The 23,018-nt window shown below is 44.0% G+C and overlaps 1 protein-coding gene across 1 annotated transcript in view; it reads left to right on the plus strand.

Moving 5' to 3' along the window:
* The window catches only part of LOC147725418 (uncharacterized), a 301,666-nt gene extending 279,175 nt beyond the window's left edge, over positions 1 to 22,491 (plus strand). The window contains exon 5 of the mRNA XM_086964528.1: positions 21,868 to 22,491. Within this exon, the coding sequence (XP_086820654.1) occupies positions 21,868 to 22,352 (485 nt within the window). The 3' untranslated portion in view covers positions 22,353 to 22,491. The remainder of the gene's footprint in view (positions 1 to 21,867) is intronic.
* The last annotated feature ends 527 nt before the right edge of the window (positions 22,492 to 23,018 follow it).

The raw sequence follows: 23,018 nt of genomic DNA on the forward strand, positions 1-23,018 counted from the left end.
TTTTAATGCCATTTGTGATTTGCTTTCAACTTGGTTTTCCTGACCTCATTTATTTTCTTGTTCGTTTTATCTCACATGCACAATGTTGATTATGGTATGTATGGAATGTGAGTGTGAATGTGGTACGACTGTTACATAAAAGGTTGTGTTCACTACACGGACTATTTGTCCTACTGTAAACTATTCTGTCTATCTTTTGTTGGTGTTCTTTATATATATACATGTAAAAAGCATTTTTCTATTGTGTGTTAATATGTACAAAAAATAAGATTCTTCAAATATATAGAAATAAATACAATTGATTCAGTTCAAAAGCCGACTAGCAATTGAATCATTGTTAGTTTGGGTCCCAATTGTTTTTTCTGTGAAATCAGTCACAGTATTTGCACTTCTGTTGTTTATTCCGATAAACACCCAGGGGCATATGTACAACGAGTTAATGCTGCGTTAGTGGCACTTTTCTGCCGCTAATGCCGCTTTCAGCATCACCACCCATGTTAGCGATAACTATCACTAATGACATGCAAGGTAGGCATTCCCATGCAAAAACGCATGCTAACCCCACTTCGCAATATTTACAACAATCATCCGGACCCACGATATGTTAAAAAAAACAGCCGCTAGAGTTGGGGGAGTGTCACAGTCAGCCCTATCAAGGTTCCTCCCAACTGACGTGGATGGCATCATCAGCCTGACGCACCAGCCCCTATGCTTCCCCAACACTGTGCAGGAACAGCTTGAGACCAAGCAAGGCTTTTATGCCATTGCTGGTTTCCCGCAGGTGCTGGGGGCAGTTGACTGCACATATGTCCTCCTTGTGTCCCCTGCGGACTCTGAACACATATACACCGCAACAGGAAGCACACACATTCCAGTAATATGCAGGCAATAGTAGACCATCGTGGCATGTTCCCCAATTTCGTAGCCAAGTTCCCAACGAGTGTGCCCTTACCTAAAGTCACTTGGAGAATTACTCCATGTGCTTGGGCGTAGGTAATGCTACACCTTCAAGGGTTACGAATGGGGTAAAAAAAGGAGTAAGTAAAGATATGAACAGTTGAGAACACGCTCATGCCACAGTTCTAAAACAGTGAAGGATGTGGACAAAGTCCAGCCATTTATACTCACAGTTTCCATGCATGTGTTGCCACTCAACACCTACCCGACCTGGTGCCAGCCTGCATGTTGTCTGGCAGTGAAGGTAGGGGCTGTGATATAGCGCTCAGTGCAGCGTTTTGGGCGGCTCCCTCTTCCGGGTGCTTCGTCATGTATTATCGAAGCGCGCATGCATGGGAGTACAGCGTAGGTATCCATTATGCCCACACATGCGTAGAGTGCTGAGAGTGAACCCCTAGGGTCTGCTCAATACGCATGGTTCCTGCGCGTGCTGGTAATGTATTAAGTGCTGTATGCAAAAAGTATACATAAGATAGGGTATAGATAAAAGCGTGGGAACCGAAGCCCTTGACACCGACAGATGTAGTGATGGAGGGCTCGGTAGAGCGAGAGACTAAAGGAGGGAAGTATTTCTACATGGTAGAGATGGGCAGAAGTGCTCCTCAGCCAAATATGCTCATCATAAGTGATTATGGTTATACAATGGGGTGTGTTTCCATACAACACTCTAAAATAGCAGAAAATAGATTCTAGATGGTAAAGGGATCTGAAAGGTGCCAGCATTTATAACAGAAAAACACAGTGTATCACACATTCCAAGGAGCAGGGATGTGTTCATGAGTGCTATGAGACTACCTCTGTGTTAATGGGTGTCACTGATGTTAACCATCCCAAGAGAGTGAGAGGATCATGATTTTATGTTTTCAGCAGTAGGAGGTTTTATAGGACAAGGTGGGGTTTCGGACTCAATGTTTTAATTCAACCCACGGTATCTCATCGTTGAGACCTCATATGTGGGTGCGTCGGTGATGTACCCAACGCTGTTCACGTCTTAGGAGTGCAGAGTTGGTACGTATCTGGTTTGCCTCCAGGATGGTCCACTGCATCTCGTCACATGAATGTCCTGTTTCAATGAGGTGGTTTGTCATCTTAGTTGCGGTACGGCCGCGGTGGTTAGTGCCCCTGTGTTCACTGATCCTGATCTTGATTGGTCTTGTGGCCATACCAACGTATCTCAGTTGACACGGGTATGTGATTATCTACACACAGTACAGTTCATGTGTGTGCGTTGTTCACATGAAAAGTCCTCAATCTGGAGAGTTTTTGTGTGTTTAGTCGTGGGGCAGGCACTACATGAACCACATGGGTAATGTCCAGGCACAGGGGGTAAGTTCCACAGTGTATTATTCTGAGGTTTTGTCTTGGGCTGTGGCTGAGTATGGACCAGTTGGTCACGCAAGTTGGCTGTCCGCTTGAAGGCAAATCGAGGTTGCTCGATGTTAAGTGAGCCAGTGTTAAGAATACTCCAGTTTCTTTTGATGATTTGCTTAATCTTGTTAGACAGTGGCTTGACGGTAGTAACACAGGTAATGGCATCACTCATCTGATGATCCCTGGTTTCAAGAATGCCCTGGCGGTTGTTATTCCAGGCTCATTTTTTGGCCTTCCGGATGACCTCTTCTGGGTAGTCCCTTTAATGCAGGTTCCTGGTGAGGGAGTTAGGTTGTTCATCAAAATCCCGGATGGCCATAGGGTAGATTCTCCCGGAGTGCCTTGGGGTGGTAACTCTTGAAGCTCAGGATGCTTGCAATCAGTGGCCTTCTTGAACGTCTTCATGTGTAGTTGACCATTCTCAAGTGTGATGAGCAGATCCAGGAAAGAGGTAGCCCTGTCAGATGACATCATAGTGAAGTGTATGTGGGAGTTTAGGCAATTAATTCATTTGTGGAACTCAGCGCAGGTTTCTTCAGTACCATTCCACAGGATGAGGACGTCATTGATATCTTTTCGAGGTGATAAGATTTTCCTGGAACTGGTTCGAATCTGTGAAGATGTGGGTAGTCTCAAAATATGACATGTACAGCCCTGCCAGACTAGGCGCAAAGGTACTACTCATAGAGGTACCTTGTACCTGATAGTAGGCAGTGATCTTGTACATGAAAAAATTGTTTTTGAGTGTGATGGTGATGCACGGCAGGATAAAGTCTGCCAGTGTATTCATTGGCATGTCTGCCTCTCTCAATAGGTTCCCTACTACCTCGATGGTGGTGCCCTGAGGGATGTTGGTGTAAAAGGGCTTCCACATCAAGGGGGAGGAGAAGGTTGATAACTTCGGTATTCTCATCATTCATCTCCTGGATCAAATTGAGGACCTCACCTGTGTCCTTAAGGTAGGCAGGTGTGGCCTAGACTAGTGGGCATAGAAAGAAGTCACTGAATTGACTAAGCGGTTCAAGTAGGGAACCAATAGCAGACACTAGGGGGAGTCCTGGTGGAAGGACAATGCCCTTGTGAATCTTGGGGAGGAGATAGAAATATGGTATCTTGGGATCCTTGTTCACCAGGAAGGCCGCTTCTTGTGGGGAAATCCAACCCTCATTGGCGGCCTCATTAACAATGATTCTAATTTGTGTCTGGAGGCATTCCGTAGGGTCAGTGTCCAGCTTCTCCTAGTATTGAGTACTACTGAGTTGTCTTAGGCATTCCTGTTCGTAATAGTCGATGTCAAGAATTACGGGGGCTCCCCCTTTTTCCACTGGCTTGACAATGATGCTTTTGTTATCTGTGAGGGAGGTGATGGCTAGCCTAAGTTTGTTCGGCATATTGTTGAATGTAGGTTTCCTTTTCAATTGGTTAGCCTCCTTTAGTACAGCCTTCTCAAAGTTTAGGACCTCACAGGGTACCATGGGTGCTGTAGGGGTAAATTTACGCAAATCCGCAAAGTCACAAAGGGATTTCGAAACATGGCACGGAGCTACCAAGAAGACTGGGCAGCTGGGTGTTGGAAGTCGGTGCCCGAGGTGCTAACACATGGTAGCAAGAGTGGCACACAGGCCATCCCTGGTCCCTCTGGCGACCGGCGTCGCTCCTGCGTGGACAGGCAGTAACACATATCCCTTCAACATCACACACCCAACGGACAATGCCACCTGCACCAGTAGATCAGGTGGTGCCATTCACTGTGCGGGACCGGCGCACTATATTGGACAATAATGTTTTGCTGTCTGAAATACGGAGGGAAATGGTGGAGCATACCAGGCACCTGCAGGACATGAAGGCAGCCCTGGGTCTCCAATTTCGACTAGACATTTTGAGCCCCATCCCCCTCTTCTCCTTTCCCCCCAATTTTTTATCTTGATTTTAGTTAGTGTTAAGTAAGTATTTTAAGTGTTGGGTAGTGTAGCTGTATTGTAGGTAAAGTTAGTGTCAGATTCAAGGTAGTTTAAGATATCTATTATCCTATAGTATTTGGCGATAAGCTTATTTTTCCTTTGTGGGTGGGTTAATGTCATTGTTGTTAAAAAAATAAGAAAAAAACAAAAAGAAATATATATTTATGTAGGATAACTGTGTAGGTAGTTCATGTTTAGCTTAGATGTCTGTGTACAGTCTCATTATGTGCCTTAAGGGTGGGAGGGGGGTTGATGTCTTAGATATGTTGTGGCATGTTTAGGATTAGTTATAGTTGATAATTTAGGTTATCATTCCCTTTATTCAAGTTAGTTTAGATTAGATTAGTTGTAGTGTTAGTTTTGGTTAGTTGATTTTGTACTTTTGTAAATAATGGTTACTACTTTAGAATACTGGTTCCACTTATGTCAGGAGTGATACAGTGGAATGTGGCTTTTTACCTTTTATGCAACTTATACTATCACTGGAAAATCCGTGGAATGTGTAAGTGTGGCCATGACATGTTACTTAGCAGGAGGGATTGTGTCAGGATACCCTAGATGTGAGCACAGTGAACTTGCATGGATAACAGTGTGACAAGTAGGATTTATAGCCTTATATAGGGACATTGTTTTGTGAAGTTTAACATCTTGAGTGTGACTGACGGAGTTGGACAGCACATTGTTGCACATTTACAACACAACGTAGGGGTATGGCCTTGAGCGGTTATTGAAGTTGCAACTCTTATCCATCAGGGAGGTGGATGTATGCTCCAGGTAACACAGATTTCGTCCCCTCCCTGCATATCACATGAGCCAGGATCAGAGTCCATCTACCATGCACAGACCTTGGCACACTTGCTGTGTAGTTCAAGTGTGTCAGCATCATTTGAATTGTGTGTTCCTGTGCATTGAGGCTCAGCCTCCTGCCCATGCAGGATGTTGTCATTTTGCGGATCTATATTAAACTGCATATGGCAGAACTGGGCCCAATTCACAAAAGTAATCTGCGAGTAAGTCCTAACTGTACGACTTTTGGTATTCACAAATAGCATTTAGGAGTAGTAAAGTTAGGGATAATAACTTTACTACTCCTAATTGCCTTTTGTGAATACCGAAAGTCGGACAGTTAGGATTTTATCTCTGGTCACATTTGTGAATTGGGTCCACAGTTCGGCTGCACACAGAAAGGGAAATGTAGCATTGCTCCCTGTAGTGCCAGTGTCATAGCCACTTCTCCCAGCTGCTACTTTTGGCATTGGCTCATAGTGTTGCCACCCTTGAAATGGTGGTCGAACATCTGAATATGAGCACATTGCAATGCACTACACATCCCTGGACACATTGCCCTATACGCTCACAGTGGTCACAGCATGAAAGGCTGACATATTGATAAGGCATTGTTAGTCCACAGGAAGAGGCTGACTGAGGACTTGCACTTTGGGAGAAGTCCCTATTGCCAACACCACTTCACTGAAGCAGATATTGTGGTTCCAAAAGTGGCTGGTAGGCATATGTCCTAACGATTCTTCATCTATGTGAATATGGTATGCTACATCTTGGAATGTGAAATGTAATCGTACTGCCTATCTGGGACACAGTTAGACATGGACATTTCTCATATGTTCCTTGCTGTACCTTTTGATGGATTCACTGGCCCAACATTGTTACTGACTTCTATACTTTAATGACCATAGATAACACACACAGGTGTAACTACAATAATTTTATTTAATGCACATTATCTCTGTTGCAGATTGGGCTAGGACTTGGCTCAAACATGCCCCACATTCCAGATATGCCCATTGGGGGCGTGACTGAGTGATTCAGGGGTGACATGTCCAGAGGAAGAGGTTGAGTTCAGTCAGCAAGTTGATTGCAGTGTCATTGGGAACAACGCAAATCATGGCAATCCATACTGAGGTCAAAGCTGAGTGTCAAAGAGTACATCTGTAGACAGTGGAAGCTGATATTCCAGGTAATGATGATAAGCACTGAACCAGGCAAAAGATTCCATTTGGCACAGATGAATGCTACCGCTTTTTTCTTTGCATTAATGCAGATTCATCTACATCTTCATCCTCGGATGTGTCATGTGCCTCACATGTGCTTGGTGGTAGATTGGCTGCGGCACTGTGAGTCACTGACACATCAGGGGGGGGAGATGTGGATGTAGAAGCAGCAGCAGCATTCATTTCTGCCAAACCTTGATGCAGCAATGCAATGATGATCAGCTGCAGGTCATGGAAGATTCCAGCTACGTCTCAGTGTGAAGCCGTGCCAGCCATTTGTTCCGCTTGATTCTGCTCCATGTTCTCCAGTATCATTCCCATGCTGGACAACTCCTGGCTGACATCGATGGAGCCACTCTGACTGGACAGTTGTTCATGACACCAGTGATGTCAGCCATGGAATGTCAGAGAGCATGGAGCAGACGGGGGTGTCTGTGATGTTCTGTAGGTGGTCCCAAATGGGACCCAGACACCCACGTATGGCATAGAGTTTGGAGGCCAGGCTGGTAACACCCACCTCCTGCTGGACCTCTACCTCTACCACACAGCGTTGAAATACCAGTAGTAGGTCCTCAATGTCCTGGGAGACAGCTGTGGTGGTAGGTGCTTGCTGGTGGGTGGTCTTTGCAGGGGGTAGACTTTCCACGATGCAACTAGATAGCCCTGCTTCCGGAGGTGGTGTGCTTAACGAGTCTAGCAGCTGTTGAAGGGTGTCCTGGTTGATGGCAGAAAATTCCTCATCTTCATCAGTGAAGAGTGGGACAGTCTGCTGTACAAGAGGTGATGTTTCGACCTCTGCAATGTAAAGGGGAGATGCCGTTAAATGTGTGTTTCAAGTATGGTCATGAATTGGATGAGATTATTAGCAGACTGTATTACAATATCCATTCTCACTGTTTAGGAGGAGATGCCTGTTAGAAACCAGATAGTGATTATTTGTACAACATCACGGATGTGACGTTGTAGTTGTACATTATCATCTCACAGTTTACAGCTATGCCAAATGTGAAAGGCCCATTTCTATACACAAGCTGCACCAGTTGTGTCCTCGGCTCAGTAGTGGGAGTGATGCTCTTTTAAACCACATTGTAGTCAATGTGGATTAGCTCAGATTTATGTTTCTGTGCACTGCATTGTAGGAGATTCACCTCTGCAGCTCTGGTTTTACTGCCCCTTATCCCTTTCATACTAACCAACTGAACTGGGGGTCCAATAAATGACAGCCGTCAAATGCTATCAATATCCACAAACAGAGTTAGGAGAAGTAGAATAATGAAGGCATCAGAGATCATTGAGCAAAGCTTGGATTCCCATCAATTATCTGAGTGATCAATCTTATCATTTGGTTGTCCAGCAATATGGATGATATGTCTCCTGATCATGGAGACAAACTTCCAACATAGGAATTTGCCAAATGGAGTCTACTATCAGACCCCTGAGAAAAGTGAGCCAGACTACGCAGTGTTTCCAGTCTGTGATTACATGGAAATCAAAAGAGCAGTGCAATCGAAAACAAAAGTGTGTGATGTTAAAATAGAGACATGAGGAGAAAATACAGACTTTATTAGAGTTATCGCCTCACCCTCTAAACTAAAAACAGAACAGTGCAAAGGAGCAGTATTAACAAATAACTAGCAGATTAGGTAAGGCCAACATGTTTCAGCCAATAGGGTAAGAGTGCCCTAGGCTTTCTTCAGGACCTCTGTTTTTGTCACTTGCTACTGCTTCAATCACTCTCAAAAGAAGGTGAAAACACAAAGTAACATAAGGTTGGAATAAATACAACCTACAGTGACATATCCTCCGCTTCAAGCGATGCAAATGGCATCTGTGAAAAACATTGCAAACACATACTCAATTAATTCACTCTCACATCAAAAACTCAGTATTGTACTAATCAAACAAGCCTCAAGGTGGCATAATATAGCTTCATCTCAATAAATAGAATCAACATTAATGCCTGACCCGTCTTGATCCGGGACTTTACCTCACCTCACCTGGACCTAGCTCAGGATAAAGAGGCCCCTCTCTACAAAAGAAAAAGAAAAGACAAGAAAACGGCAAGGGGAGAGAGGGATAATGTAAATGTTCGTTCATTTTACACATACACCCTCCAACCCACAGCTCTGTTGTTATCCTATTTCATTTTAAAAATATTTTTGAATATATTAATGGAATACTCAGAAAACCCCACAATGAGAACTCCTCACAACATCTTTACTCACAGCAAAAAAAAAATATTTTAAAAACATTAGGCAGAATCTAGCCTATGTTGTCTGTGGGTGATATCCGTAATATGTGGTATCCCGGGTGAAAAACCATTGACATCTCCCCCCTAAGGTCCAAAAGATTCATAAGAAAAACGTCACATTTACTGCATCCCTCATTATACAAACTCTAAGAAATCACTAATAGTCCTAGTACTCACATGGGGGCACTTAACTTCAGTAATCTTACCACCCAATAAAGAAGTTTTAAGCCACCAAACTAACAGCTTATCCTCCTGTTGGGTTGATTCCCCAGCAGATAACTGTGTAGGTCACCCCCAAAGCCTACCTGCCCGTCGGTAACAAGGGGGAGGCAACGACTGGACTAGGCGGCGTCCTTTTTTTCAGAACCATTCATTCAGAACTGGTGTTGGAAACTCTCAATCGGTCAAGTGCACCTCATTGGTTCAGAGGCAACAGACAAAGAGGCGTGTTTCTTTCATGTAAAGCCTCAAAAGTTTATTTATATCATCAATTACAAGGCAGGGTAGCAACTCCCTTTTTCTGTTTAACACTGGCAACCGCAATCGCAACCACGCCTAACAGACTCATATTCTGCTCCCCCGCCCGCCAGGAGGCAGAAAAAGGTTACACCAGAGCCTCACCAATTCGACAAACTCCGGTTCTCTTTCGAAACCTCTGAAGCCGAGACACCTGCAATGGCCGCGTCCTGCCATCCAGTGCACTGTGTGTTCAGAACTACAAACTGACGTAATGAGCGTCAAGTTTGTAGTTTGGGCGCGCAGTGAATACAGCATACACGCCAATACGGCAAACACAAACGAAGACGCTTGTTTTAGTCCATCCTAGTGAAAGTAAAACTCATGACCTCTGAATCTTAGTGAGGATCCCGTCGCATTAGCAGTAATAATACAGACTAATGACTCGTACAAAGTCTATCCCACTGCTTCGATGTTTAGGGCTAGAAACGCTTGTAGTTCAAAATACAGCAAATGGTATTTCAACCAGCAGATAGTATATCACGAACCTAGGAGTTGTCATCATGTACATGATGACTATTGTTCATCATATGATTGCAAGCCAGAAGAAACCCCAGACGGTGAACCCCAACAAGTTTTCTTAATTTTATAACAGAAAGGGGTATAACACTCAGTCTAACCAAGGTCTTAAAATGCTGAGAGAAGCAACAAGTGTCATTCAAATCAGACACACATCTAAAGTAATCCCCTGAGTTTAGACAAGGAACTTGGTGTTTCTAAAGGATAGATCTGTGTACTAAAAAATGGATATTGAAAAAGGTTTTGAATAGAGACTGCCAAGTTTGCTTGTTTGGTTAGTAAAATACAAGGTTTTTGATGTCAGAGTGAATTAATGGGTATGTGTTTTTATTTGTTTTTCACAGATGCCATTTGCATCGCTTGAAGCGGAGAATATGTCACAGTAGGTTGTATTTATTCCAACCTTATGTTACTTTGTGTTTTCTCACTTTTTTCACCTTCTTTTGAGAGTGATTGAAGCAGTAGCAAGTGATAAGAACAGAGGTCCTGACAAAAGCCTAGGGCACTCTTACCCTATTGGCTGAAACATGTTGGCCTTATTTAATCTGCCAGTTATTTGTTAATACTGCTCCTTTGCACTGTTCTGGTTTTTAGTTTAGAGGGTGAGACGATAACTCTGATAAAGTCTGTATTTTCTCCTCATGACTCTATTTTAACATCACACACTTTTGTTTTGGATTGCACTGCTCTTTTCATTTTTATGTGATCACAGACTGGAAACACTGTGTAGTCTGGCTCACTTTTCTTAGGGGTCTGATAGCAGACTCCATTGAGCAAATTCCTATGTTGGAAGTTTGTCTCCATGATCAGGAGACATATCATCCATATTGCTGGACAACCAAATGATAAGATTGATCACTCAGATAATGGATGGGAATCCAAGCTTTGCTCAATGATCTCTGTTCCCTTCATTATTCTACTTCTCCTAACTCCTTGGATATTGATAGCATTTGAAGGCTTGTCATTTATTGGACCCCAGTTCAGTTGGTTAGTATGGTTATGTAAATTGGGGATTGGAACTGTGGCCGGTCTGTAAATTATCTCTTCGACCCTAATAGTCTTGTTGAGTTTTTTGATGGCCCTATCCCATCAGCCAGTGAGCCTTAAGATTATGTGCAGTTACAGTGATGAGATGTTGCAAGCTGGAGTACATATGGATCTTGATCAAGTTGGGACACTTGTGCATAGTTTGGCAGCAGAAGTCTTCTTTACATCAGCGGTTGTATGTACATGAGGAAGTGCCAGAGTGTGACCTCCTCCTTTAAGGAGGAACTCCACACTCGGCCACTTCAGTGACCGTAGCCTGCACCATGTTAAAATGTTCATGGTACAGGCATGCAATTCATCATGCACTGTCACTTGCCTTGTCAATGTGGCTCACAGACAGTCAGGGTTGCTGGGTAGTGCACATGTGCTTGGGTTTGGTGCGAGAATGGTTATGTGTGATGAGTGAACCCTATAGGCAGATTGGCAATGATTGGCTAATAGCTGTTTCTATGTGTGCTGCACAATGTAGTACACATGTACATCCAGGTAGCTTTGTCTCTTGTGATTTCTCTTGTGCGCATGTCGTCAGTCATGGTTTTCCTTGCATGCATTGCTGACTGCCTCTTGTTGGCTTACCCATTGTGAGTATGGTGCAGCATGAGTTTCTATTGTTGTTGCAGGCTGAACAGACAGTTACAACACCTATTCACCTCAACGTTGGCCCCACGTGTGGTGTGAAAGTGGGCCTAGATTTGATGGATGTGGATTTCCATAGGCATATTAGTGGTTCTCAGGCCCTACCCCCCAGCCCCCCATCAGGAGCAAATGGCTTGTGTATTTGCCATGCTGATGGTCACATGGATGATACATGCTGTCCTGGTTCAGATTATTGAATGCCGGGCTTTGCGAGTGGATGATAACAGACTTGATTGCATATTTGTTCACTGGCACAGTAGATTTACCAAGCAGACAGGTTTACATGCACATCATGGTGTAATGGGCAAATCACACCAGGACTGATGTGGAATGCTGTTTTCTGTATGGCAAATGGGTACACTTGAGAGTGGAGTAGTGCATTTTTACATAAGGGGCTATGGTGCCATGTAGCTACTTGCCATTATTTGGTGCTACTTTGCTATTCTTGCTTGTTGTCGTACTTAGGTTGTCATACTTCTTTAAGGGGACTTTGTAGTTCTGTGAGTATGGCACACAGACAAGTCATGTCGCACATATTTGGGTGACACATTCCTGATATGCATAGTCCAGGCACTGTAGTGTTGGGGCCATATGCCCCCTGCTCATAGTATGACATCACATTTGGACTCAAGTCTGCTGAATGTGTGCATTGTGGGATATGCACCTTTTAGACAGATGGCTACATGATCACTTTGTTGTGACAATGCATGTGTTTATGGTATGCAGACTCACTAAATGCTTTCTCACTTGGTGCATACAGGACTGAATCTCATGAACAGGCAAGGGGCACATTCACTGCAGATGCTGTAGGATGTCAGAATTCCCCCCTTGCCTCATCACCACACATATACAGTTCATCTGCACAAGGCCGCATCTCTTTGACACCAAAATGAGGATGCACTGTGATTGTGATTGATCATGGGCATGAGTAGGCATGCCACCACCAATGTGAGCACACATGCAACATTGTGCATGTGTGTCTGAGTTGAGTGCAAGATTGTGTATGTGCAGTAAGGTCCCCTTTGATGCAAATGCACATTCTTACACACGAATCAGACACACTGGCACATGAAAATACATGGTGTTGAGGCAAGGGCGCCATCTTGACACCCTGCCGCATCTCCAGTTAATGGGCCACTTTACTATTTCATGTTGCCCTTATTTTGTGGTCTGATGTTAATCTTGGACTATATTAGGGTTACTTTTCTGTGCACATTTCAAAGTCTATGTGCCCACCAATATGTGACTTGCAATGTATTGGTTGAGTAGGGTGATATATGTCTATGGCACCAGGGACAAGGGTACCCGGGACATGATCCACAGACATGCACTGACTGATATTTAATTGGGCATGAGTGCCATTGGGTACATTCACCCCCGGCCCCACAGGCCATTGTTGTTACTCTACCTGTTGCTGATGTGTCTGGGCCTGTTCAGCAGTATCCTGTTCCGGTACTTCAACCTCCGGCTCCTCGATGATGACAGTGGACACCTGTTCCTCCAACGCCTCCAGCTCCTCCTGTGACTCTGGACTCCTACCTTCAGTCTGCATTGCTGCTTTGAGTTTGGCTGCAAGTTTTGCCTTAGTCTGCGCTTAGCATAATGCCAGTGCTTCTTGCAGTCATCCACTGTCCTCCTCGCCTCTCTGACAACATTCACCTTGGCTGCGATGGACATCCATATTGCATTTGTTATTGCCAATGACAGTGTGGAGCAGACAAAAAGCTGTTGTTGTTTTTCCGTCACGTCCTCAATCAGGACCTGGTTTGCCTGCTGACTGAACCGGGTCTTCCTCTTCCTCTTCTCCTTGCCCTACCCTTGGGTCTCTGGCTGGTCCTACTGTGTGTTTGGGGAGTTGTTGTTGGCCTCGGTACTGGTTCCAGCTTCCTCCGAGGTTCTTCTGTACATTTCCCTGTTTTTTGTGTTTTTTTTATGTTTGGGCTACATAGCAGGCGTTTTATAGTGGTTTTTCCCGCCTAACTAGGACTCACTCTATTTAGCATGCAGTCTCTGGATGCTAATTGGCCCATCGCCACTTTTGTCAGATTAGCGTCAGGATTTTTATCACTGTGCCACTATTCTTAACTATTCTTAACGCCGGAAAGTTTACCCGGGAAGGAAAACTATCGCCAGTTAGCGGCATGTTGTGAATACGCCGCTAACACTGAGATAGCTTTCCGTGGTACACAGCAATAAAAAAACTGAAGCTAACTGAGGTTAGCGATAGTTATTGCCAATCCGTGTACATATGCCCCCCAGTATTTACAAGAGAAATCCAAACCTCCACCTAAAACCTTCATAATCCTATTCAGTTTTCAATCGTTCTACTAACTTTTTCAAAAATAAATTAGAGGAAAATCTTCAAATGCACTGTTTATCAAACGTTTTCCTCAAGCGTTCTTATGGGAAAGCAATATTGTGAAAGAAAAATGGACTGCGGGTTTGAAAACGTATTAATACTATAGCATTAATTTTGAAAACTGTATGGAGATAAAGCTAACTTGTCTGAGTTGGTGCACTCTCCTATCGATAGTGTGCCCTGCATAAGTCCGCCCGGTTGCCCTGCTACTTGCTGTTTCACTATGTGATTTGTATACTGCCACTGAACTACTACAATGATTTATGAAAGGGTGCAAGGAAGCTCTTTATCTTTGAAAACATATTTTTGTGATGTTATTTCGCTTTCAAATGAATGGAGAAATATGGATCCAATCAGCTGATTATCAAAAAGATAAGGATGAAAGTTTCCTATTTTAAGCTGTAGTTGGAAAATATGCTGTTGGGTGAATAGAGGGTAGTCAGGATTTATTGAACATTTATTTAACTGCTGAAAAATTGCATGATGCTTTAGTTTGGTTTTAGTTACATTTATTATATTTATGTTGTAATCTGTGTGCGCCATATCATACTGTTAGCCCTTCTGTTTTCTTCTTCCAAAAATTGCATGTACACTTACTTCTTTAGTTTAAAATTTCCATTAATGCAGATAATATTCATAGAAAATAAAGAGTGAATAAAAAAAATTTAAAAACTTAAAACAGTCATGGGGTAGGTTAACTGTGTTGAGATTGATAATAGTATATAGCGGAGGGACTAGGCGGCTCATTTGTAGGATTTTGAGGTTGAGCAGCGCACTGCCCTATGCCAAAGTTAAAGGGCAGGAATGCACTGTATTGAAGCAATGCAGTGCATTCCAGTCCTTTCTTCCTGCGCTCGTTCCATCTTGGCAGCCTGGTGCCATCGCAGACACCCTTGCACCATGATGCAAGGGTTCCTCGGGTGCATGCATGATTGTTTTTGTGCAGGACGGGGCACCTATCTGCACAAAAACAATCCTCAGAGGCGTTTTCCTCTTTCTATGTGTGCTGCCGAATGCAGTCCACATAGAAAAAGGAATAAACAAGGAGAACTATTCTCCTCATGATGCCTCACCCCAGGAGGCATACCATTTGACATTTCCCCAGGTTTACATGATTTTGTAAATCTGTGGCAGCATCAAATGGGTGTTGCATGGGGCAACCCACTGCAAAGCCCATGGAACCCTTCCCGGGAGCAAAGTAAGACGATGCAGCGATTTGCGATGAATTGCCTTACTCATGATTTATGGGGCCAATCACATACAGGATGGCTTGGCGTGTCTTTATAACTCAAATTGAGAGCCCTACACCACCCATGTACTAGCGCGCTCAACCCTTGTTTAGAACTGACGCTGCTTCGCTCTCCTGCTCACAGCGCTTTGCTCCTTTGGCATAATCTTTTTAAATAGAAACAATTTTAAGAAACTATTGTTTTTAATATTGATGCTGGACAAACTGTTTTATTTTCTTTCTGTGGGAATTTGAATTGGGGTTTGGTACCTCGTGATCTGGCAGGGCTTGAACTGGGGTGCAGACTGTCTCTGCCCATACTACCGAGCCGCCATTATTCCTCCTGTGGGGCAGGCTAGCTGATCTGGAACAACTTAACCTTAGGACCTTAAACAGTCGCTACGCCGAAGACGATCCTCCAACAGCCACCTTTCACTCTAACACACACTCCTCGCATCTTGACTACATGTGCATGTCTCTGAATATGTTCTGTTGGGTGACATCATTCAAAATAGAGGCGAGCGATCTCAGTGATCATCTGCCCCTAGTGGCTGAAAAAACATCCAATTTGAAACTGGAAATTGAACCCCTTATTGGCCCAGAAACAGAAGTCAGTTCAAACTTAAGGCAGCTACGGTGCAACCCCGACAACATTGACTCTATCAGCTCCACTGCGAAAATCCTATTCTCCTAAGCCTCCGGCTCCTCAACTAAGCTGTCCATCGTCTGGCAAAATGTCATCAACGCCATTAGGGAGAAAATGAATAGTGCGGTGCCTAACAACTCTCGCAAGGGAAGGGGTCCTCAACTTGGAGACATTCATGCCGGGACATGAAAACACAAAAGCGATTAATAAACCAAACCCTGAGACGTATGCGAAAGGACCAGGTAAACCACAGCCTCCAAGTGGTTCTCCGGGAAGCGAAAAAACAGCTCAAACGGATGAAATGGGAAAGCCAGAAGCAAAGAAATGAAGATCTTTGGGTAAAACTTCTCTATGAAGGGAAGCAGAAAAACAGCTCTAGGTTCTGGCAAATGGTAAAAAGGATACAGAACCCTGACCACTTTGGGCAAAATTCACATATATCAGAGGAAGTATGGACCAAATATTTATTGTCGCACTTCAATAATGATGACATTGCAGGAGACACTGCAATAATGTCTTCCCGCATTAAAACAACAAGGCCTGAAAAAGAGAAGAAATGTAACCATCACACGGGCGTAAAAACGCACAAAATGTGGGAGCATGAGGACATGTGCCCATCGAAAGCTGTTAATTCAAAAATGGAACAAAGACCTGCAAAGGATGTCGAGCCAGGGCCAATGCGATTTACCCCAGCAGATATCAGACGGTAAATAACGAAAGGGGAGACCCAACGGAGCACTAGGGCCGAATGGAATACCCCCTATGCTGTATAATTCAGATGTAGATTTCTGGAGCGCATCTCTGACATTAGTATTCAACAACACAAGGCTGGCCTTGTCTCTTCCTGACTCCTGGCACAGGTCAATAATCAGCCCGACTTATCCTGGAGGAATTATCGTTATGGGCCTCTGAAAACGCCATCATCCCACTTAACCAAACGGGTTTCTGCAAAGGCCAAGGGACCACAACTAACATCATGCCACTGTCCCTTCTGATGGGTGCAGCAAAAGCAACCAAGTCATCTTTAATCCTCACGTTCATTGGTTATACTGCTGCCTTCGACCATGTGGACCGCAACAGAATTTGGCACAAACTATACCATTGGGGTATTCCGAAACATCTCCTAGACGTCCTAATACTGCTTCACTCCAATACTTGGATTAAAATTAAACTTGGGGCAGGTACACATCTTTCGAAGCAGATAAGGATGACAAAAGGACTAAAGCAGGGGTGCTTATTAGCGCCCATACTATTCAACCTTTTTTTAGCGGATTTACCTGCAGAACTAGATAAATGCCGCAACCATGCCCCCAAGCTATGGAAAATCACCCTCTTAAACCTGTTATACGCGGACGACCTGGTGCTGATAAGTCGCTCGCCAATAGGTCTTCAGCACCTCTTGAACGCAGCCTACGCCTTCTCAGCAAAGAATGCCCTTCAAATAAATTTCAACAAGTCAATGGTCATGACTGATTACAGGAAAAAGAGGAATCCCAGCTGGCACGTGAAAGGGGAAAAGCTTGACCGTGTAGCCACATACAAGTACCTGAGTGTTCTCCTGGACTCAAATAATACGCTTAGGGCACAACTTCATTCCATCTGAGGGAAGGCCACAATGACTTATCTGGCATTAAAATCATTAAAGGCCAAACTCCCCGATTTCACTCTCAAACCCTTCCTTGAATCCTGCGTGCGAAATTACAACCAACGCTCACATACAGGAGTGATTCTCTTCACGGGAAGGACGCCGCACTGCTGGACACAGTCATAGCCAACTAATATAGGGCTATTTTTAATCTTCCTAAATATGCGTCTCCTGCTCAGATTCATTTAGAATTTGGCCTCCTCAAACAAACACTAGAAAGGCGGAGTGCGAACGTAGCCAGTTGGCGCACGATTCGCAATGCAGAAGCAGACTCCCTAAATGCCAACGTTTGGGAAGAGTTACTCCTGCATCGTAATTCGTTGCCTAGAGACTACTTATTCGAATCAACTAAAGTTCTAGGTTTGACTGACACTTGGGAAATGGCTATAGACCTCCTGTCCTTCAAAAAACTAGTAAAAAAATCAGCACGTATTATCTCAGTGATTGAAGACAAGATGGACTTAGCAAACAGAGTGCATGGATGGACAAACCTGGGCGATTATGGTAAAATACAGAAACAAGCATACCTCAATACTGGGATGAAAATAACAGCCAAAGAAAAGTTTCTAAAATTACGCCTTGGGGTAATCCCGATACTGCCACACCTCCCCCCGTGGGAGAGAACACACTCTTCGCAACAGTGTCGCCTGTTTAAGTCCGGTAAGGAGGGCATTGTTCATGTGATTTGTACATGCCCCAGACTGAGGGATTTGAGGTCTAACCTTTTGCTACCATCTTTTAAATCACATGCTGTTCGGACCTGCAGGCAGGCAGTCAAACTATGCTTTAACGCCAGTAATATCAAACTGAACTGCCAGGTTGTGAAGTTCTTTGACTCAATAAGAAAAAGACTTAATAGTGTTTGAAGTCCTTATTAGGCCCTGAGGACAACCTTGAATTGATCCCAATAAATCTTGTACTTTTTAAGTTTAATTACATACTGTTTTTAATGTTCCTACTGGAGTTTTATATTTTTGTAAAGATTTTAATTAATCATGTACAAATAAACATTACTTACTTACTTACTTACTTGATCTGGAGGGCTTAAAGAGGGACACTGCGCTAGCGCGCTCAACCATTGTTTAGAACTGATGCTGCTTCGTGCTCCTGCTCACGGCGCTTTGCTTTTTTGGCACAATCTTTTTAAAATAGAAACAATTGTGAGAAACTATTGTTTTTAATATTGATGTTGGACAAACTGTTTTGTTTTCTTTCTGTGGGAATTTGAATTGGGGGTTGGTACCTGATGATCTGGCGGGGCTCGACCTGGGTTCAGACTGTGTCTGCCAATACTCCAGAGCCGCCATTTTTCCTCCTATGGGGCGGTCTAGCTGATCTGGAGGGCTTAAAGAGGGGCGATGCGCTAGCACCCTCAACCCTTGTTTAGAACTGATGCTGCTTCGCGCTCCTGCTCCCAGCGCTTTGCTCTTTTGGGACAATCTTTTTCAAATAGAAACAATTGTGAGAAACTATTGTTTTTAATATTGATGTGGACAAACTGTTTTATTTTCTTTGGATGGGAATTTGAATTGGGGGTTGGTACCTGGTGATCTGGCGGGGCTGGAACCGGGGTGCAGACTGTCTCTGCACCCATCAGGCGGGGCATACCTTAGACTGTATCTTCTCCAATGTTGAGGGCTTACATATATTAAACATCCTACCCATGCCCTGGACTGACCATCATGCCATATTTAGCAGACTGACTATTAATGAAATCTTGAGAAAAAAAGTCACTACGCCTATCCCAGGTTCCTTTAAAGTATGGAAAAATATAAACCAGACTGAATTAACAAAGTTATTGGACAGTACACGCCCATCTCTGTCCACTGATCCTAATATCGCTACTCGACAATTTCATGACTGGCTAGGCCATGCCACCAATCTCCTAGTACCAATTAAAATCCAATCCAGGAATAGAACCACACCATCTGCCCCATGGTACACAGAGGAACTAAGGAGGCAAAAACAACTGAGTAGGAATAGGGAAAGGCATTTGCACAAAACCTATGATACAGAGAGTAAGGCCAAATATAAAGATTCATTGACCGTTTATAAAGCTATGATCACGGTGGCAAAAAAAACGTTCTTTTCAGATCAAATTGAAAAAGCTAAAAACTCGAGTAGGCAATTATACGACATCACGAGAACTCTGTCAGGTAATGCCCCAGATCTTACCCCGCACCCCTCACAATCATTCTGTGATGCACTGGCCAATTTCTTTTTCTCTAAAGTAAATGACTTCTACCAGGCTTTTACTCCGAACCCGACAATAACAGCTCCTTTTCATTTGCCTTCGGGTAAGGTTTTGACCAGCTTTAAGGCTCTCACGACTGATAAAATAAAGATCATTGTCTCCTCTATTAAGACAGGATCAGCACTAGATCCCTGTCCGTTTTCAGTCCTCCCACCGGTGATGGACACACTCATCCAGGCCATTACTTTAGTTTGCAATTCTATATTGGGTTCTGGGACATTCCCGGATTCCTTAAAGAACACGCTGGTGAAACCCCTGTTGAAGAAAGCAAGTCTGGATAAGGCCGAATTAAAGAATTATAGGCCCATTGCAAGCCTCCCTTTCTTAGCCAAAGTGATCGAAAAAGCCATGAATCAACAACTAGCCGAGCAGGTAGAGAAACATCTTCTACTAGATGATTCACAATTCGGTTTCCGAAGATATCATGGTACTGAAACCGCCTTAATCAAAGCCGCAGACGACATCAGGGCAATTCGAGACCAGGGAGGGACAGCAGTACTTGTACTGCTTGACTTATCGGCGGCCTTCGACACGGTCCACCATAAGATCTTGGTCGACCGTGTCGGAAAGATGGGCATTCACCATACAGCGAGAGATCTGCTTGCATCCTTCCTGGCCGATAGAACACAGGCTGTCACCCTGGGGCCATACCATTCGGCCAAGCTGTCACTACCGTGTGTGGTTCCTCAAGGCTCATCCCCAAGTCCGACACTATTTAATATCTATGTGTCGGACCTTGCTAATGTCATCAAAGCATATGGGATGAGCCTAACGCTCCTACGCTGATGACACACAATTGGTTCTGGCCATTAAAGGCGAAGGACACGAGGTGGCAGAGCGCTTCCAATGTGGAATGCTAGCAATCGGAGAGTGGATGGCATCCAACTGCCTTAAACTCAACTCCGAAAAAACGGAGGTGCTCATCTTTGGACCCCTTTTACCAGACTGGTCAGCAACCTGGTGGCCATCAGCCTTTGGAGTCCCTCCTAGCCCGGCCCTCAAGGTCAGGAACCTGGGAGTAATTTTTGATGTGGATCTTAACTTTGTGGCACATGCAAACACAGTAGCGGCAACAGCCCATCACAAACTAAGATTGATCAGAAAAATCATCCCGTTTTTGCCAGATGTAGCTGCTAAAACATTGGTTAGCTCTTTCGTTTTATCTTCCCTTGACTATTGCAATGGCCTATTCCTAAATGCCCAGGTCAGGGTAACCAATAAGCTTCAGACAATACATTTTGCATAGTATACAAGACACTTCATGACCAAGGACCACATTACTTTAAGGACCAGCTGATACCCTATAAACCTGCCAGACAGCTTCGATCTGCTACTCTTAACCAACTAGTGGTACCACGGTCTAAAACAGTTTCATCGGGTGATCAACGCTTTTTAGTCGCGGCACCCAAATTATGGAATACCTTGCTGCAGCACATTAGGACAAGGCCCTCACTTTTGCAGTTTCGCAAAAGATTGAAGACCTGGCTTTTTAATCAGTAATATTGATAATTAACCTTCAGGAGCCTTTTTCATCTTGGGAAAATTAGGTGAATAATCTAGTGCCGAGACGCCTGCGGGTATTCGTTCGCGCTCAATAAATTGCAAAAATAAATAAATAAATAAATAAATACTCCCAAGCCGCCATTTTTCCTGTTGTAGGGTGGTCTAGCTGATCTGGAGGGCTTTAAAAGGGACACTGCGCTCGTGCGCAGTGGGCGCGCCACTGGCGCGCCCAAGGCAAGCCCGTCTGCGCCCGTCAGCGTGCCAGAGGCGCTAGGCGACGGAAATGCTGTCCATTCTTCTGGTAGTAATGGAGGTAAGAGCACTCTTAGGCTTACATATAGTAGAGACAGCCTTATGAGGATTGGTAGTCAGGAAATGTGTTGTCCATTAATGAAACTATCAGGCGACTCTGACCAATTGCTGTGTAACCTCTGCAAATGGAAGGCAGTCCCCAGAGATGGCGAGGGAGGGGCCTGTGGGGGAAATGACCATACTCTCAATTCACATGTCCCCTTGAATGAGGTGAACAGGGAAAATTTTAAAGCTATGATTATTAATACCAGGTCTATGAGGAAACATGAATTTCAACGGTATGATCTCCTTGTGGAAGCGAAGCCGCATGTTTGGTTTATTACTGAAACCTGGCTCCACGAGGGATCAAACCCTACTCTCTCTAATGCTATATCCCATATACCCACAAGCAGGGCATGTCATAGCCCCATCATTTGACACTGACAGTCTCATTTGCTTGTGACAGTACATGTCACATGACATGCACTGTCATGTCAGTCTCCCCAGCATGTAGTCACTGATCCTGAATTCAACATATCATTGTCCAGGTCACTCTCTAACTTCACAATGTTACGTTTGTGTAGGCTCCCATGTTGTACTGACCTTGTGTTTCTGAGGTAAATGGAGAACATTGACATAGTCTACTGGACTCGCATTTTGTCATTATTTTACAGACAACATGTCGCCAGAGAAGTCCCCCACCTTCCAGGTGAAGAAGGACCGGTACCTCCACATCCGCAAAGTCTCGAAGGGATTTCGAAACATGGCACCGAGGTACCAAGAAGACTGGGCAGCTGGGTGTTGGAAGTCGGTGCCCGAGGTAATGACACACTGGGGCAAGAGTGGCACACAGGCCATCCCTAGCCCCTCTGGCGACCGGCGTGACTCCTGGCGTGGACAGGCAGTAACCCATCCCCCTTCAACATCACACACCAAAGGGACAATGCCACCTGCACCAGTAGATCAGGTGGTGCCATTCACTGTGCTGGACCGGCGCACTATATTGGACAATAATGTTTTGCTGTCTGAAATACGAAGGGAAATGTTGGAGCCTACCAGGCACCTGCAGAACATGAAGGCAGCCCTGGGTCTCTCATTACGACTGGACATTTTGAGCCCCATCTCCCTCTTCTTCTTTCCCCCCAATGTTTTACCTTGATTTTAGTTAGTGTTAAGTAAGTATTTTAAGTGTTGGGTAGTGTAGTTGTATTGTAGGAAAAGTTAGTGTCAGATTCAAGGTAGTTTAAGATATCTATTATCCTATAGTATTTGGCGATAAGTTTATTTTTCCTTTGTGGGTGGGTTGATGTCATTGTTGTTAAAAAAATAAGAAAAAAACAGAAAGAAATATATATTTATGTAGGATAACTGTGCAGTTAGTTCATGTTTAGCTTAGATGTCTTTGTCCAGTCTCATTATGTGCCTTAAGGGTGGGAGGGGGGTTGATGTCTTAGATATGTTGTGGCATGTTTAGGATTAGTTATGGTTGGTAGTTTAGGTTATCATTCCCTTTGTTCAAGTTAGTTTAGATTAGATTAGTTGTAGTGTTAGTTTTGGTTAGTTTATTTTGTACTTTAGTAAATAATGGTTACTACTTTAGAATACTGGTTCCACTTATGTCAGGGGTGATGCAGTGGAGTGTGGCGTTTTACCTTCTATGCAACTTATACTATCACTGGAAAATCTGTTGAATGTGTAAGTGTGGTCATGACATGTTACTTAGCAGGATGGATTGTGTGCACAGTAAACCTGCATGGATAACAAGGTGGCAAGTAGGATTTACAGCCTAATATAGGGACATTCTTTCGTGAAGTTTGACATCTTG

The sequence above is a fragment of the Lissotriton vulgaris genome, chromosome 3_2, assembly GCF_964263255.1.
Source record: "Lissotriton vulgaris chromosome 3_2, aLisVul1.2, whole genome shotgun sequence".
NCBI lineage: Eukaryota > Metazoa > Chordata > Amphibia > Caudata > Salamandridae > Lissotriton > Lissotriton vulgaris.